At 43.5% G+C, this 17,714-nt stretch overlaps 2 protein-coding genes across 3 annotated transcripts in view; one reads left to right on the top strand and one right to left on the bottom strand.

Annotated features, from left to right (window-relative positions):
- Window positions 1-17,714, top strand: part of MCTP1 (multiple C2 and transmembrane domain containing 1) — a 767,919-nt gene that overhangs the window by 6,117 nt on the left and 744,088 nt on the right. The window lies entirely within an intron of this gene.
- FAM81B (family with sequence similarity 81 member B) overlaps window positions 1-17,714 on the bottom strand; it is a 53,794-nt gene that overhangs the window by 10,121 nt on the left and 25,959 nt on the right. For both annotated transcript variants that reach the window (XM_008261959.5, XM_089313040.1), the window contains 3 exons: window positions 17,372-17,490; window positions 10,783-10,912; window positions 813-919 (listed from right to left, as the gene is read on the bottom strand). In XM_008261959.5, coding sequence (XP_008260181.3) covers window positions 813-919; window positions 10,783-10,912; window positions 17,372-17,490 — 356 coding nt within the window. The remainder of the gene's footprint in view (window positions 1-812; window positions 920-10,782; window positions 10,913-17,371; window positions 17,491-17,714) is intronic.

Raw genomic sequence — 17,714 nt, 5'->3', positions numbered from 1 at the left:
CATAAATGCTTGCTTTCTCTTTGAACAAAACACATTTGCAATACTTATCTCATTCGAGACGCTAAGATCCCTAATGTGAAGGAACCCTACACATTACTAAGAAAGTACTAAAAATCTCAACACAAAAATTGACCAAAGATACGAATAGGCCATTCATGGAAAAGCGAAGTCCAATGGGGAAAGGAATGCAAACTGAAGCTGATGGTCTGAACCGAGACTCTGTGGGCGTGGCTTATAAGGAGGCATCATCTATGTGAGTAGAGCCTCTCTCTGCCTGCATGGAGCCCTAGGAACTGTGGTCGTTTAAACAAGGAAGCGAGATTCGAGAATAAGGGGTTAGTAATTTGGGTATGTGTACAGCCTTGTCTATTTTACTTTCTCTGTAGAGTTAAGGGAAAGAGTTTTAGTTTAAGATGGGATAGAGACCAGTCTTAAGGGATAATGTAGAAAAGATCTTAAAAACCAAGGCTTGTACATCAAAATTGTTTGTAAAGATGGTTGATAATCTTGCAGAATCCATTTATATTTAACAGTGCTTGACATTGGGACATTTTAGGATACCACTGGTAATAAGTTAACATCACAATGAGCATGGCAATTCAGTTGACATTGTTCGAAGAATAACACTATTCATGTTTTTATTATGAATATTGTTTGTGTTGCTTTAGAATATTCTCAGTATCAGTTTGCTGCTTTCTTTCTTGGCCAGGTTGAAATTCCTGGGGTAGGTTTTTCTTTAATGCCAGTGCTATTGTGAGGCAAAACTCTTTGGAACACGTTGAACAGAATTCATAAATCTTGTGTTCACTTACTTGAATTCCACAAGGTCCATTTCGTGACGGAAATCTCCCTGGACCATCTTTACGTGTGCGATTTGCTCAGAACTGGAGGTCTCTATCTTCCCCAAGAGCTGCATTACCTAATGAAAACATGAGAGGGGGGATCTGTGTGTGAACAAAACCGCCAGCACTTAGAGGAACTGCCCTGTATTCCTAAAGGAGCCGGCGAGTACATTTCCACCTGCAGCGTGTCTGCGTTTGGAGGTGGGTGTTTCCCGGCGGGACTGACTCCCCATTGTGACTGTGCTATTTTCAGGAAAAGAATACCAGGGAATATTCCATTCTGCTGTCTATAATAATCTTTCAGATACCGTGCTACCTAACGATACAGCAAAGACACGATTGCCCTTAGTTTTGATTTCATTATTTCTTTTCCCAGTGCCTCCCCAGTTTTCATGTAAGCCACCATATCCTGTCCCTGCTGAACCCCCAACACACATTGGGAGACTAGTAAGTACTCAACAAACACTTTTTGGGTGTTCAAATGCACAGTTAGGGTCTGAGGTAACCATGCCCTTGGCTGGTGTGAGATTTGGCATCTGAGATTCCCAGAGGTTCTGGACGAGAGCACAAGTGATCCACAGTGAAATGACTTAGGGTCTAAAAAGATGGGAGGAAACCAGGTCCTGTTTTGGAATTTAAGGTTTGGAGTGCCTCTCACTGCTGAGGGCGCTAAGAATTAGGAATTAGGACTGGATTAAAACACAGATGCAGAGTCATATTGTATTTGTGCCTAAATTAATCACCGTCCCCAGGGGGATAAAACTACATGGCTGGCTTTGGCCAAACAGAATTCAGCTCCTGAAATGGAAAGAGGGGAGTGGGCATTTAATAAAGTCAGGTTTCTCCAAGAAAGGAAAGATGTTAATAACAGAAGGGTTTGAAGAGAGAGATGTTGGCTGGGCAACCAACAGCACCTGAATGGCTATTTGTAGGAGATACTCTTGCAACAGGCTAATGGCAAAGCTGTAAAAAAGAAATAAAATAATAGGCTATAATATATATCCAACAGAGTAAAGAAAGCAGGGCAATATTAATGTTAGATGAAATGTTATTCAAGGCAAAAACATGTTAAAATGTTGGACGAAGGTGATCACTTTTATACATGAAGATACACAACAAGAAATAGCTTTGAAACTTTATTTACTTTATATTAAAATAAAAAACCAGCATTTTAGGAAAAACTAACAGAGATATATTAATTATTTTAAATGACTTTCATGTTCTTTCCTGGTCAAATATGTAATATATAAATAAGGATATAGAAAGGTATGAGACTATACATTTTATTTAATAGGTTTATATGTCAAGCCATATAACAGCAGTCTAATGCTCATGAAATTTGCAATAACTCAGGTAATTATGAAGGAAATCTCAAATTATTCCCAAGAACAAGAAAAGCACAGACCATATCTCTATGTTGAACTAAAACTAGAAATGATAAAGTATAAAGTCACTTGACTTTAAAAAATGCTTTCAATTCTAGTGTCTAATTCTAGTGTTTCACATGAAAATGCACCTCTCAGATCTTCAGCAAGGAGTGGAATTGACCAGGCATTTTGACCACTGTGCTCAAAATGACTATACGTCCAGACCACGTTTTGCGTGGGCTGTTCCCAGCCCGGGTCTGAGCAGTGGGCCTTTGCTGGGTGACTTTGGCTCAAGCGTCTTGATGCAACACTCTTAGAATGGCCACACCACCCTACACGCACCCGATCTTGTCTGGTCTTGGAAGCTTAGTGGGGTTGGGCCTACTTAGCACTTGGAGGGGAGAATGGCGCTGCAGTTCAGGGCCGTCCCTCCCTGCTGTCTTCACAGAACTCAGACCTGCATGACACTGGTAAGTCTCTCCTTGTCTCCTGGACCTCCCTCTACATCTTCCTCATAGACTTTTTCCTCATCCAATTCCTTTACGGCATTTGTTTGTTAAGGGATCTGGACTCATACAAACGTCAAAGAGTAAATCAACCCTACAATTGTGATTTATTTAGGAAATGATCATGAGAATGTTACCTACCAGAAGGGCACAACCAAATGTATACTCAGATAAATATGTAACATTATCTGTGTTCATAATTATGCAAGAAAGAATTCAGCTCCATGAACTGATGGTTTCACAAACTTAAAAAGAGAACAGCAAATCTCACCTAAATAAATGAATGAATGAATAAAGAAATAGACACAGTGTGGCTGGCAGAGTGACTACACAAACATGTCCATCCCCAAGTGTCTGCAACCTATGAATAGGTTACATTTCCTGACAAAAGGGGTTTGTCGCTGTACTTTTAATTAAGATTGCCTACACACACACACACACACACACACACACACACATATATAAAGCAAATTATTCTGGATTATCTAAATGGGCTCAGCCTAGTCACACAAGGCCTGAGAAGCAGAGACTTTTCCCAGGAGGAGTGGGAGGTGCACCAGCAGATGAGATCCGAATGATGTAGAGGATGACACGGACTTGACCGGCAGTGGCTAGACCGGCCCCATGGAAAACACGAGAGGCCGACAGGCAGGCTGCAGAGCAGAGAGCAGCCTCCAGCAGACAGCAGGGACCTCAGTCCTGCAACTGCAGGACACTGAGCTTGGCCAAAGTCTCGAATAAACCTGGGAGAGGACTCGGCTCCAGAGCCTGCCCAGAAAACCAACACCTGGGTTTCTGCCTTGTGAGACTAAGCAGCGGGTCTAGTCTAGCCCACCCAGACTTTGGACCCACAGAAACTGTCAGACAAGACATTTATGTTGTTCTGTTTTTTCATTTACTTATTTTTAAAGATTTATTTATTTATTTTAAAGGAAGAGCTACAGAGAGGGAGAGACAGAGAGGTCTTCCATCTGCTGGTTCACTCCCAGATGGCTGCAGCAGCCAGAGCTGAGCCAGTCTGAAGCCAGGAGCCCAGAGCTGCTGCTAGGTCTCCCATGTAGGTTCAGGGGTCCAAGCACTTGGGCCATCTTCCCCTGCCATTCCAGGCCATAGTAGAGACCTGGATCAGAAGTGGAGCAGCCGGGACTAGAACTGGCGCCCATATGGGATGCCGGCATTGCAGGCAGCAGCTTTGCCTGCCGTGCCACAGTGCCAGCCTTTTGTTGTTTTAAACCACTATGTTTGGGGAAATTTGTTATGGAAAATCAGGGAATAAAACACAGAAAAAATATTGGAGTGATAAATCCAACGACTCGTTCTTTAAAAAGATAGTAGAGTTTGTCCTACAGTATGCATGAAGAAAAGAGAAAATGTGAATATTAAAAATTAGAGGTGGGAAAAGACAGCAGCTATGGATACCTGTGAACCAAATAAAATAGCAAAAACATTTCAAAGCTGCAATTATAATTGAAATGCAAGCTTTATAATTATACAGATTTTAACCAAACTCCTTCAATCAGACAGAAGTAAGCAAAAAAAAAAAAAAAAAAAAAAAAAAAGACTCAACCAGTAGGCCATTTCTTGTGTATGTGTGATCTAAACTTTACAGCTTAAAAATATAGAATACACATTCCTTTAGCACATGCACAAAAATTGACTATCCAATTACCAAAAAAAACCTTCAAAATATTCCAGAAACTAAAACTGATATACACAGAGACATTTATTCATAATAAGATAAAACTAAAAATGAATACCAGCATAACAAAGTCCTTAACTTGGGGAAAAAAACAACCAATTCTACTTAACTGTTCAATCTAAAGAAAAATTGGAGCTGGTGCTGCGGCATAGCTTTTGAGGCTACAGCCTGCCATGTGGGCATCCCATATGGGCGCCGGGTTCTAGTCCCGGCTGCTCCACTTCAGATCCAGCTCTCTGCTATAGCCTGGGAAAGCAGTGGAAGATGGCCCAAGTGCTTGGGCCCCTGCACCATTGTGGGAGACCTGGAAGAGACTCCTGGCTCTAGGACCTGGTGAATGTGTGGAGCTTATGAACTGGGACTGTGGGAAAAAAAAAAAAAAAACTGAGGGTGTATGGGAGAACTCACGGTGTGGCTAAGACTTGAGTAGTCTCAGTGGGAGACGCCACAAGCTCCGGTGGCTCTGGATACCCAGTGAGAGACACTGCAGGGGAATCTGAGCTCACACTGAGGACTGCACAAATACTTTGTGTGGTCCCTGGGACAGAGCAGATGAATATTATACCCACTGGGGCTAGCGCTCAGGCACTGATCGCCATCAAGGAGAATAGCTCAGCTGAGTGGAATTACTTCCCTTCTGATTAAAAAAGAAAATTTACCAAGCCAAACCTGGGTATGTCACCTTAGGCACACCCTTAACCCTGAAGAACTGAACAGAGCTCTCTGGCCACATCAATAAACCTCCAGAGAGTCACTGAAAGCAGACAGTCCAATTACAAATGCCAAATAACAAATACAACAACCGAGAAAACAAGAATAAGGAAGACAACATGATGCTCCCAAAAGAACATGACACATCAATACAAGATTATGAAGATGATGAGTTAGAAGAAATGCAAGAAATGGAACTCAAAAAATGTATAATATTTAGAAGTAACCAAAAACAAATGCATGACTGAAATCCATGCAGGACATGAAAGAACATCTCTCTCAAGAAAATGAAATCTTAAGGAGGAATAAAAATGAAATGAATTTAATAGAAAATTAAATTGAGACATTGAAGAGAAATCAAAATGAAATGAAGAATTCAATAGAACAAATAAAAAACACAGTTAAGAGCCTTAAAAACAGAATCAGTGAGGCAGAAGAGAGAATATCAGACTTGGAAAACAGAGCACAGGAAAGTATACAGTCAAACCAAAGACAAGAAGAGGAAATTATAAATCTAAAAAATATTGTTGGAAATCTACAGGATACTATTAAACAAACATTTGGGTTCTAGGAGTTCCTGAAGGCATGGAGAGAGAGAGGAAGGATTAGAAGACCTTTTTAGTGAGATACTAGCAGAAAACTTCCCATCAAGGAGGCATGTACCAATGCCACCTTACTAGTCAAAGTGATCCGTTTCAGTTCATAATTGATCATAATGATAGAATTAAGTGTCAAAGGGATCACATAAAGAGACTAATATCTGCTAATAATAACTGATAGATTCAAAAAGAGAATGATCCAACATGGGAAGCGGGATACACAGCAGACTCATAGAATGGCTGATGCCCTAAACAGCACTCTGGCCTCAGAATCAGCCCTTAACGCATTCAGATGCAGCTAAAAAGCCCATGAGAGTTTCTTAGGCGTGGAAAGCCGAGACACTGTGGCAAAAACAAAAAAAAATGACCTAAATGAAAGATCTCTGCGAGTGAGATCCCAGTGGAAAGAATGGGCCATCAAAGAAGGAGGTACCTTTCTCTGAAGGGAGGAGAGAACTTCCACTTTGATTATGGCCTTGTCTAAATAAGATTGGAGTTTGTGAACTCAAGAGGCTTCCATAGCCTTGGCAGCTCATGACAAGAGCCTAGGGTGATTACTGACGTCATAAATAAGAGTGTCAATTGTTAAATCAACAACAGAAGTCACTGTGCACTTACTCCCCATGTAGGATCTCTGTCCTTAATGTGTTGTACTATGCAAATTAATGGTAAAACTTGTACTCAAACAGTACTTTATACTTTGTGTGTCTGTGTGGGTGCAAACTGTTGAAATCTTTACTTAGTATATACTAAATTGATCTTCTGTATATAAAGATAATTGAAAATGAACCTTCATGAAGAATGGGATGAGAGAGGGAGTGGAAGATGGGATGTTTGCAGGTGGGAGGGAGGTTATGAGGGAAAAGCCACTATACTCCAAAAGTTGTACTTTCAAAATTTATATTTATTAAATAAAAGTTTTTTTTAAAAAGTAATTGACTAAAACTGACCCCTAGGTAAAAATTTTAAGTAGACCAATTTCCATAGAAAAAATAAATTGAGCAAAAATATCGAAGGACTCCTGTTCCCATCAGGTCATCAGGACCAGGTGGTTTCAAAAGCAAACCTACAAATCCTGACAGAATAAATACTTGTGATGCACTTGAAACTGTTTCAAAGCAAAAAAAGAAGGGAAGCCTGCAACTTACTTTCATGACGTCAGTGCATAATGGGTTAAAAAATTAGGTAAATTCATTTATCAGCTTTGAAGTTAAGTTCTCTTTTGTTGTTGTTGTTGTTGTTGTTGTTTTGAAAGAGTTACAAAGAGAGAGGAGAGGCTGAAAGAGATAAAGGTCTTCCATCTGATGGTTCACTCCCCAGATGGCCGCAATGGCTGGAGCTGCACCGATCTGAAGCCTGGAGCCAAAGGCTTCTTCCTGGTCTCCCACACGGGTGCAGGGGCCCAAGGACCTGGGCCATAGCAGAGAGCTGGACAGAAAGTGGAGCAGCAAGGTCTTGAACGGGCACCCATATGGGATGCCGGCACTTCAGGCCAGGGCATTAACCCACTGTGCCACAGCGCCGGCCCCTAATGTTAAGTTCTTAAGTAAAATATCAGCAGCATATCAGGATTCACATTTGGCACAGGGACAAAGTAGCTTTGCTCTGCATGCCTGCATCTGGAATCAGAGTTCCTGCTTTGAGTCTCAGCTCCTCAGCTTCTCACCCAGCTTTCTTCCAATGCACACTTTGGGAGGCAGAGGATGATGTTTCCAGTGCCTGAGTGCCTGCCAGTCATGTGAGAGATCTGGGTTGAGTTCCAGGATCCTAGCATCTGCCTACGCCCAGCTATGGCTGTTGAGGGCATTTGGGGAGTGGACCAGTGGATGGCAGATCTCTCCCTGTCTTTGCATCTGTCTCTCTGATTTCAAATAAAAATTCAAGTAAATAAAAATAAACATAAGTGCAACTTATTTTTGCAAAAGCAAGAATGGTTTAGTAGCAGGAAATATATTAATATAAATAATTAGGCTAATATACCAGTAGAAAACTTACATAGACTTTGTTCTCCCATCATAAGAGGAACACAGGGAGCATTTCTGATTTTATTTATTTATTTGAAAGGCAGAGATAGAGAAAAGGAGAGAGAGATGGGGGGGGGGGTGAGAGAATATTCCATCCTCTGGTTTATTCTCCAAATAGCTAGGGGGCCTGGCTCAGCCCGTCATGAAGCCAAGAGCCAGGAGCCAGGAGTTTCCTCAGCATCTCCCATGTAGGTGCAGGGGCCTAAGAACTTGGGCCATCTTCCACTGCTTTTCCCAGGGACATTAGCAGGAAGCTTGATCAGAAATGGAGCAGCCGGGACTTAAACTGGGCACCCATATGGGAAGCTGGCACTGCAGGTGGAGGCTTAACCTTCTATGCCACAGCGCCGGGCCCAGCATTAATGTTAAAGTTAGAAACAAAAGCAGGGTGGCCATGATGACCCTCTACTTTTTTGCATTCTCTGGAGTTACTAAAGCAATTAGAAAAGAGAGAAATTATATGTATGGAAATGGAAAAAAGATGGAAGTAGGCCTGTTACTTAAAAATCAGATGATCATGTGCCTGGAAACAAAACAACGACTGAACCTGAAAACTTATTACAAGAGAATTCAGTGTTAGTGGAGTGTGAAATTAAGGCAGTCTTCATAATTAACAGCTATTTGGAAGATCTAATGAAACTCCTGTCACGATAAACTCAAAAAAAGAAAATCTTAAAATACATTTTACAAGAAATGATGTCCAACCTACATGAAGACAATTGGAAAACACTCTTTTTTACAGAAAAGCAAACTTGAATGAATGGGAAGCATGCTACGTGCTTTGCTAGAACACTCAGCGCAAAGGGCCTGTGAGAGCATGGCACGCATGGAGAGCCAAGACTCTGTGGCAAAAAATAGCCTACATGAAGGATCTCTGTGAGTGAGACCCCAGCACAAAGAAGGGGCCATGAAAGGAGAATGTACTTTTCTCTGAAGGGAGGAGAGAACTTCCACTTTGCTTATGGCCTTGTCCAAATACTGATGATGTGTGTGGTCATAAAAGTCTTCCATAGCCTTGGCAACTCATGGCAAGAACCTCGGGTGATCACTGACATCATAAATAAGAGTGTTAACTGTTAAATCAACAACAGAAATCACTGTGCACTTACTCCCCATGTGGACCTCTGTCTTTAATGAGTTGTACTACGAGAATAAACTGTAATACTTGTTCTCAAACTGTACTTTTTAAGTTGTGTGTGTGTGTGTGTGTGTGTGTGCAAACTGTTGAAATCTGTACTTAGTATAGAGTTGGTCTTCTGTATATAAAGTTAACTAAAAATGAACCATAATGAAGAACGGGATGGGAGAGGGAGCAGGAGGTGGGTTGGGAGTGGGGATGAGAGGGTGGGGATGGAGGAAAGAACCACTACATTCCTAAAGTTGTACCTATAAAATTTGCATTCATTAAAAGCTTTAAAAATCATAAAAAAATTAAAAAAACACTCAGCACTATGACAGTGTTGATTCTAAAGTTAATTTATAATTTTAACATGATTTCAATAAAAATTAAAATAGGATTTATTGGTTGATTTACAGGATCCAAGCAGGCTGGATTCAAATTATTTGCAAAAATAGACAAGCAGTTGTTATAAAATAATGGAAGCATGAAAACAATGGAAAGGATTAGCCCTACTAGGTATTAAAATACTATGAAGACTCAACAATTAAATGATAATTAAGACATATCCTGCATTAGAATAAACTCTGAGGGGATCAAGCATTTAAGTATAAATAGCAAAAACCACACAAGTGCTAGAAAAAAGATAAGAATAATTCTTCCAAGTCTTTGTGTAGGGAAACTTTCTGTGACTTAAAATTGCAGAAGCCATAGCACACAAAACGGATAAATTCACCTACAAACGGAGAACATGTGCGTGTGCATCAAACTTCCATTTCTCTCCATTCCCCGGAGGGTTTTTCTACTTCATTCTGCCCAAATGACTTCAGAGGAGATGTGCCTGTTTTACAAAATACTTGACCAACCAGGGCATGGTAAACTTTGGACTGGACCCCACTACCGTTGAATCACCGTTGAATCCAAGGAAGACCAGGAGAGAGAGAGATGTTTCCGGCAGGCAAGATCACATGCAGGTGGAGGACAGGCAGTACCCAGGTGTGGATGGGGACCTACCTCCAGGAGCTCAGGGTCAGTGGGCGTAACAGGTGAATCAGGAAGCACAGGCAGTAAGCAGGCACCGGGGCGGACATGGTCTTTAAATCCACACCAAGGAACTAATATGTAATTTTCTAAGAGACGTTACCCCTTGCAGGGTTTTACGCAGGCATGTGACATAATCCACTCCTGTCTACGTTGGACCTTTGATAATATCAGCTTCCATGGGAAATTCCTTTGCTTATATTGTTGGTCCACAGTCATTGAAGGGAATCCAGAAAGTAAAGAAATAACAGCAATGGTGGCATCGAGCAATGTGTGCTTACGATGGGAGAGGCTGTGTTGGACCACAGGAGGCACTCAACAGATATATATATATATATATATATATATATATATATATCTTTATTTGACAGGTAGAGTTATAGACAGAGAGAGAGAGAGAGAGAGAGAGAGAGAGAGAGAGAGAGAAAGGTCTTCCTTCCATTGGTTCACTTCCCAAATCGCCACCACGGCCAACGCTACGCCAATCTGAAGCCAGGAGCCAGGTGCTTCTTCCTGGTCTCCTACATGGGTGCAGGGGCCCAAGTACTTGGGCCATCCTCCACTGCCCTCCCAGGCCACAGCAGAGAGCTGGACTGGAAGAGGAGCAGCCGGGACTAGAACCCGGCACCCATATGGGATGCCGGCACCAGCGCCGCAGGCGGAGGATTAACCAAGTGAGCCATGGCACCAGTCCATGACAGATATTGTTGATTCAACTGACTACCCAAGGTGAATATCAATGAGTTGTCACATTTAAATCTTCTGGAGGAAACCAAATTAATTAAATGAAAAAATCACCCCTGCCTGGGCATTTTAATAAGCCGTACCGAGCGTACTTCTGGCAGTAACGTAAGAGCCCCATCTCTCTTCTCCTACCTTCACGTCCAGGTTCTTGGAAAGAGTTTCTAGGGCAGACACGAGGTCTTGAATCGCTTTCTCTGTTTGCCGGAACTCGTTCCTGATGAAGTGAATGTCACCGGAGAGCTTCATGATGCTTGAATCGCATCTGGTGGCAAGACAGAAATTGGTGTGAAGTCAACAAACTCGAAATATTTTTAATATCAGAGTAAGACATATCATTTAGGGGCAAAGATGCCAACATTCTTTGAATAATGATCCAGGAGATGTAGGAGCATAGACAGGAATCACGTTCAATTTTCTCTTGTCTTCCTGATGGGAGAGAAGCCAGGTTTCACACATAGACCCAAACAAGAGCACAAATTGGGGTAATTTATATGGGTACACTGGGGAGATTTGACACTTTTGGCTTTACATGAACTCAGCTGTAGGAGTTACAACAGATTTTGGTGTTTGGGGAATACGCGTTTCTCTTCTATCTATAAATTTTGTGTTCTGAAGAATTTGTTTTCTTCATGGGTACCTGTTAGGTCTGTGTTGGATGAGTTTTTGTTGCCTGTCATATATTTAATTTCTCTATAACCATTTTTTATATTAAAAAGCATTTTGCTCCTGCTTTTTACTTTGAAAATTTATTTTGTTGGAGGCTTCTGAAGCAGATTTAATCTCTAAGATAATTTAACTTTGACTGTATCCCTGAGCCATTCTAGTTTTGTCTTCTTTTGTTATTTGATAATGTCTTTGGGGTAGAAACTGTTCATTTTAGTCCATTTTCTGCCTCTCTTACCAAATGAAGCTGGGCCCTTTATCCCTACTCCCTCTCAACAACCGAAACTCCCTAGCCCTAGACTAATGGAAGACAGATAGGTCCCTCCTGATGGAAGATAGTTATAAATGGCCCCACCATCCCACGCAATCTCCATCTTGGGGACCAAGTCCAAATCCCAGCACTCTTCCATGCCTTATTTTTAAAAGTAATCTCTATCTTATCCCAGGAAAATGTGCCTATCATTTAAAAGGCAAAAAGCAAACTACAACGTTCCTGGCCCTACCTCTCCCTCCTCTCAGCTCCTCTCCCTTGGGGCACACACTTGAAGCCTCTTGAGAATTCTGTGGTGTAGGGTCGGCTCGTTCGCAGCCAATCCCCCATCTCTAAGGTTGACTTCAGTAAGTCCCCGCCCCAAGGCAGTTTTCTCTGGCCCATCGCTTTCTAGGTTCTAGCTCTTCGGTTCTGATGTTGCCTATCTTTGTGGGTTATGTTGTGAAGTGAACATCTGGTGGCCGTAGATTTAATGGGCTCATGGAAGGGGCCAAATTACACGCAACTGTTCACGTAGCAAACTTCTTTTATCTCTGTCTTTTGCTTTTAATTTTTTTGAAATTGGGAAAACCTTTGTTTTGAACTCTTCTTGTACTTTTCCAGGAACTCCATTGCATGAAGCATACTCATCAATTTTTCGCTGACATTTTTGTCCATCAGCTGTCCATTATCTATCTGCATATCTGTCATGTCTGTCTCCCATCTTCTATCTACCTATCATCATCTTCTATCGTCAGTAGCATTATCATTGTCTAGCATCTTTATCTATCATCTTCTGTCTAATCTACGTATGGTAATGGAGATGATTTTTATTCATGGCTTGATTCTACCTATCAATATGGCATCTCTGAATGTCCTTATGTTGAAGGTCTGAGAAGGACATCAGTTTAACGTCACTGGCTGTGTGCTCTGTTGGTGGTTAGTGATTGCAAAGTTTTGGGTATGGTTTAAGTGCATCCTGCAAAGTTTCGTGTGCTAGAAGTGTGGCAATGACAAGAGATGGTGGAACCTTTAAGAGGTAGAGCCCCGTAGGAGGTGATTAAGGACATTAACCTCAGAAGAGATTAATGTAGTTCTCACGGGACTCAAGGCCACCCCCTGTACTGAGCTTCTGTCTGGCCCCTACTGCACACAGTCATTCTGCATCCCACTTCTGTGCCATGCTGTGATGCAGGTGGGGGTCCTCACCAGAGCCTGAGCAGATTGAGGTGCCCCATCTTGGATTTTCAGCCTCCAAAAATGTGAGCTAAAAATGCTTTTTCTTCTTTATAAATTACCCAGCAACAGGTATTCCATTATGGCATCAAGAAACGGATCAGGGCTGGCGCCGAGGCTCACTAGGCTAATCCTCTGCCTGCAGCGCCGGCATCCAGGGTTCTAGTCCCGGTTGGGGCGCCGGATTCTGTCCCGGTTGCCCCTCTTCCAGGCCAGCTCTCTGCTGTGGCCCGGGAAGGCAGTGGAGGATGGCCCAAGTGCTTGGGCCCTGCACCTGCAAGGGAGACCAGGAGAAGCACCTGGCTCCTGGCTTCAGATCGGCATGGCGCTGGCCGTAGCGGCCATTTGGGGGGGGGTGTGAAGCAACGGAAGGAAGACCTTTCTCTTTGTCTCTCTCTCTGTCTAACTCTGCCTGTCAAAAAAGAAAAAAAAAAAAAGAAAGAAAAAGAAAAAGAAATGGATCAGGATGGGCATTGTGACAACTTTCATCTTACATTAAAGATAGACATTTTGCTTTCTGTTTTTCCACTGGCTTGAGGTGTTGAATGCAGGAGTGGAGGAAAATATCTGTATTCTGGAAGACCCTCTTCACATTTTAAGAGTTGATAAGGTCCTTACTATCATGATATCTCTTTAATGGACTTGATTTTTGCTTTTAATCGCACATCAACACAATGTGTCAATTCTTTTTTTTTTTTATAAGATTTATTTATTTATCTGAAAGTCAGAGTTACACAGAGGAGAGGCAGAGAGAGTGAGGTCTTCCATCCGATGGTTCACTCCCCAATTGACTGCAACGGCTGGAGCAACGCTGATCCAAAGCCAGGAGCCAGGAGCTTCTTCTGGGTCTCCCACATGGGCGCAGAGGCCCAAGCACTTGGGCCATCCTCCACTGCCTTCCCAGGCCACAGCAGAAAGCCGGACTGGAAGTGGAGCAGCCGGGACTAGAACCGGCGCCCATATGGGATGCTGGAACTTCAGGCCATGCAGTTAACCCGCTGCGCCACAGTGCTGGCCCCAATGTGTCATTTCTGTTCTTAAATGCAGGTTTCCCCTGGAGTCCCGCAGCACCAAATGTGCCGAATGGGCTGCTTGCTTCTGGCTGCTGCTGTAGATGAATCAGGTCCATCTCTCTGGTGCCCTTTGCACACTCCCCCTTTCTCCTTCTGCACTTGAGACAAATCTATCACAGGAGAGGCTGGGTGCCTTGGAGAGCCTCATCTCACTGGAAGAGCTTGCTTTAAATTGCCACTGTGTTGGGGGTAGGAAGTAAAGGTGAAAAGTCCAGGGTACAATGGAGTTGTTAAATATTGAGCCTGACTCAGGAAGCGGTAAAATATTTGCTAGGGATTGTATTAAAATAATCAACTTAATTCGGCTTGCGCCAAATTGACTATTAGAATTAAGGTCACTCTATGAGGGAGGCCAGTGATCCATCTGCCTTAGCCTGTCTATTAGTCATTCGTCTGGCAACAACACGGAAAAGAAACCAGAGAGGGAGGGAGAGTTTTAAGCCTCGTGGCTTTCTGCCAGATTCTGTCTCGGATTACCAAATAGATTTCAGAAATTTTCCATAAAGAGGGACATTTCAAGGAAAAAGAATACCTTGTTCTGAAGTCACTGCTTAAGATTGAAGAGGGAGGAAGGAGAGAGATGGGAGCAGAGCAGGAATTGCCCATCTTCTTGATGAGATTCCAGCGATCTCTGGTGGCGTTAGAACAAATCCATTTGTTCTTTTGTATAGAAAATGGGGTTTACAAGAGTAAAATGCTATGCTTCAAAGTGGTTTGCAGAGAAAAGTAGATGGCAGGGGTATCTTCAGTATGCCACCGAGATGAACTAATCAAGTTTTATTGAAAGCAGATATTTGGTGTTTCTCTTTGTAAAAAGTGGCATATATCTAAGTTGTTTAAGGAGGGAGGTGGACTTGCTAGTGTTTATTTTTTATGTATTACTTCATAATTTACACAAATATTGTGTATTATGAAATGTAGAATAAAACATATTACATATTTCATGTATTTACATATATGAATAACTATTTAGATTTTCTCCTCTGGATTGTCATTTTTCTTCTATGAGAGTTTTCCATCCATGAGTATTATTTCCTAGATAGGATCTTTATTTAAGATTATTTATTTATTTATTTGACATAAGAAGGAGATGGGAGGAAGGGGTGGGGGGAGGAGAGAGACAGAGACAGAGAGAGAGAAAGGGAAAGGGAGAAAGAAAGAGGTTCCATTCACTTTTCCACTTCACAAATGCCCACACCAGCTGGGACTGGGCCAGGCTGAAGCCCGGAGCCAGGGACTCCATAGGGTCTCCCACGTAGGTGACAGGAGCTCAAGCACTTGGGCCGTCTGCTGCCTCTGGGGTGAGTTAAAGGAAGCTGGGCAGGAAGGTAAGGCAGGACTTCATCCTGGGTACCTGACCTGAAACGTGGGCAGTCCAGTGGGCTTATCCAGCTGGCCATGGTGTCTGCCCTAAGTACCTTTACTTTCAAGAGGAATACAGCCACTCCCCAGAAGTACAAAATCTCTCCCAGAACCACTGAATCATTGATGCTGTTGGCCAACCAGATACCTGGAAGGCTGGACGCTCGCCCCTCCTACAGACACAGAGACACTCCTTCCTGTGTGGAGAGTGCCCAGCCTGGGTAGGACCCCACAAGCGGCTCATTTACAACACGGTCCAAAGCAAACACGTTGCTCTTCTCTGCTTCCGGTTCTACTCCCTTGCCCAAACTGCTGCTTTCTGGTTTCTGTTGAAGGAGTCCTCAGCCAGCCCCTAAGCCAGAAGCTTTGCTGCCGGTCCTTGCCTGGGGGAGCCCATTTATTTAGGAACTCATTCTCTAAGTTCTGTTCTCTACGGCTGTGTTGTCTGTCCCCTGCTTGGGACTGCCATGCTAGTGCGTAGTCTGGGCCCTTGTCCTCTCTGGAATTGCTGCACTCACAGTTCTCCAGTCTCTGTACCCGACCACTTCAGCTGCTCCCAATGCCACCAGATAGGACAGATGGCCTCTTCCCCAGAATCTGCCCATGACCATGACCATGACCATGACCATGACCACAAGGTCAGACCCTTTACACTGGCCCACAGGGTCCCTCATCTTCCAACTTGGGACCTCTTCTCTAACTTCAGCTGCCATCTCTTCCTAAATGCCTACTCCCAGATCCCAGAACCTTACCACTGCTCTCATAGGCAGGCCCTTGGCCGTGTCATGTAATCCTTGGCCCCAGTTCTCCTCTGCATGTCCCCTGCTCCCATGTAAAGGGCCTACTACAAACTCTTCAGAACTACACCTGCTTGGAAAGACTCTGCTGTGCTGATTGGGCGATTCCCATAGCTCCCCGGGGCTCTCGGGATAACAGATGCCTCCTTGCTTCTGGCTGCAGCTCGTTTTGCCAGGGAGACTGTGAGCAGCCACAGAAAGGGGGCCAGGTTACTGAATCCTAGCACATGCCTGGGCGTGGGCATGTGATAAGGGCTTCCTGCACTGTTGCTGAATTCAATGGGCAAATAAATACCCTAGGAGAGTGCCAATGTGATTGTCTTTCGTCAATGGGGTGAAGGCTGGTCTAGAGGGCTTGTGCAGGAGTTGGGTAGTCCGCCCTTGCAGCAAGTTCATTTGCTTCCCTGTCATGTGAGGACCCAGTGTTTGTCCCCTCTGGAGGGTGAGGTCCTCCCTAGAAGTGGGACCTGCTGGCACCTTGACCTTGCACTTTCCAGGCTCCAGAACCAGGAGAAAACAAATGTCTGTTCCCAGCAGTGTTCTAGTCTCACGTGTTTGGTTATAGTGCACAAATGGACTTAGATGGAGGGGCTTGACTTGAGTGTTAATCTCATTTGGTTTGTAAGACTTCAGAGAAGAGTAACAAGATTGGAGGTGGGGGTATTCCAGGAGAGAAAGGGGTTCTGGCCGAAGATGTAGAGGTGGGAGATGTCTGCTCCCTCAAGTCGCCTCCTATGCACCTGCCAGAGTGGTCCAGCTACAGTCAATACCTACAGACTTTTTCTGAACCGTTAACTCTTTTGATTCAGGAAAACTCACCCAAAACATGTTCTTCAATACTTTATCCATGCGGTCGGTGGTAAATCCCTTTTGGTGGACTCTGACATGGAGCTTTTGTGTATTGTGTGGTCCTTATTAGAATCTGACATGACTGGGGACTTGTCTGTGGTGATGAGGGTGTGTCTCTGTAAGGATGTTGACTTTGGAGCAGGGAAGGGTTGTACAGAAAGGACTCTGGTCACTTCTCTGGGATCCTACTGGACATTGCATTGGCCTATAAATGGGCTCTTTTATGGAAACCTGGGGACTCAGAGGTGGCATGTAGCTCTGAAAGTTCTATGAGATGCTTCCTCAACTCTCCTCTCTACAGTTTAGCTCAACAGAAAGACAATTCATTGCTTCTACAATTTGAGGGTATCTCAGAACCCATGTACAGTATTTTCATAATATGCATTTTCCATGTACTTTTTGAAGACTCCCAGTAGAGAACTTAATTAGGAATGAGAATTCAGTGGCTGAGAACTGACTGCTCAGTGCTCATCGATGTTGCTTCTTCTCACCTGGCTACTCTTCCTCGAAGATCTCCAACTCCTTGTATGTGTTTCACACTTAGATCGTGTACTGCAAAACTGGCTCCTGTGGTCGCCTGATCTCGAATGCGTATTTGGTCTTCTAAAACCTGTAATGTTGAGTGAAAATCCCATTAATTTCCCATTGCATATGACAGGAGAGCGTCATCTGAAGCAGAAGTCACAGAACTGATTGCGTGTCCTCGCTGGGCTGATGGTGGAAATGAGTAAGGGGGCCGACTCCAGGGGAAGAGACCTGCGCTGGGTCTGAAAGAGGCAGCAGGTGGGGGCAGTAATGGGCACTCGAAATGCAGATCTCCTGGGAAATCTCCCA

Source organism: Oryctolagus cuniculus, chromosome 14 (genome assembly GCF_051225735.1).
Source record: "Oryctolagus cuniculus isolate XC-2025 breed Fujian yellow rabbit chromosome 14, ASM5122573v1, whole genome shotgun sequence".
Lineage (NCBI taxonomy): Eukaryota > Metazoa > Chordata > Mammalia > Lagomorpha > Leporidae > Oryctolagus > Oryctolagus cuniculus.
Note: the sequence above shows the minus strand (reverse complement) of the source record. Positions and strands in the feature narration are given on the sequence as shown.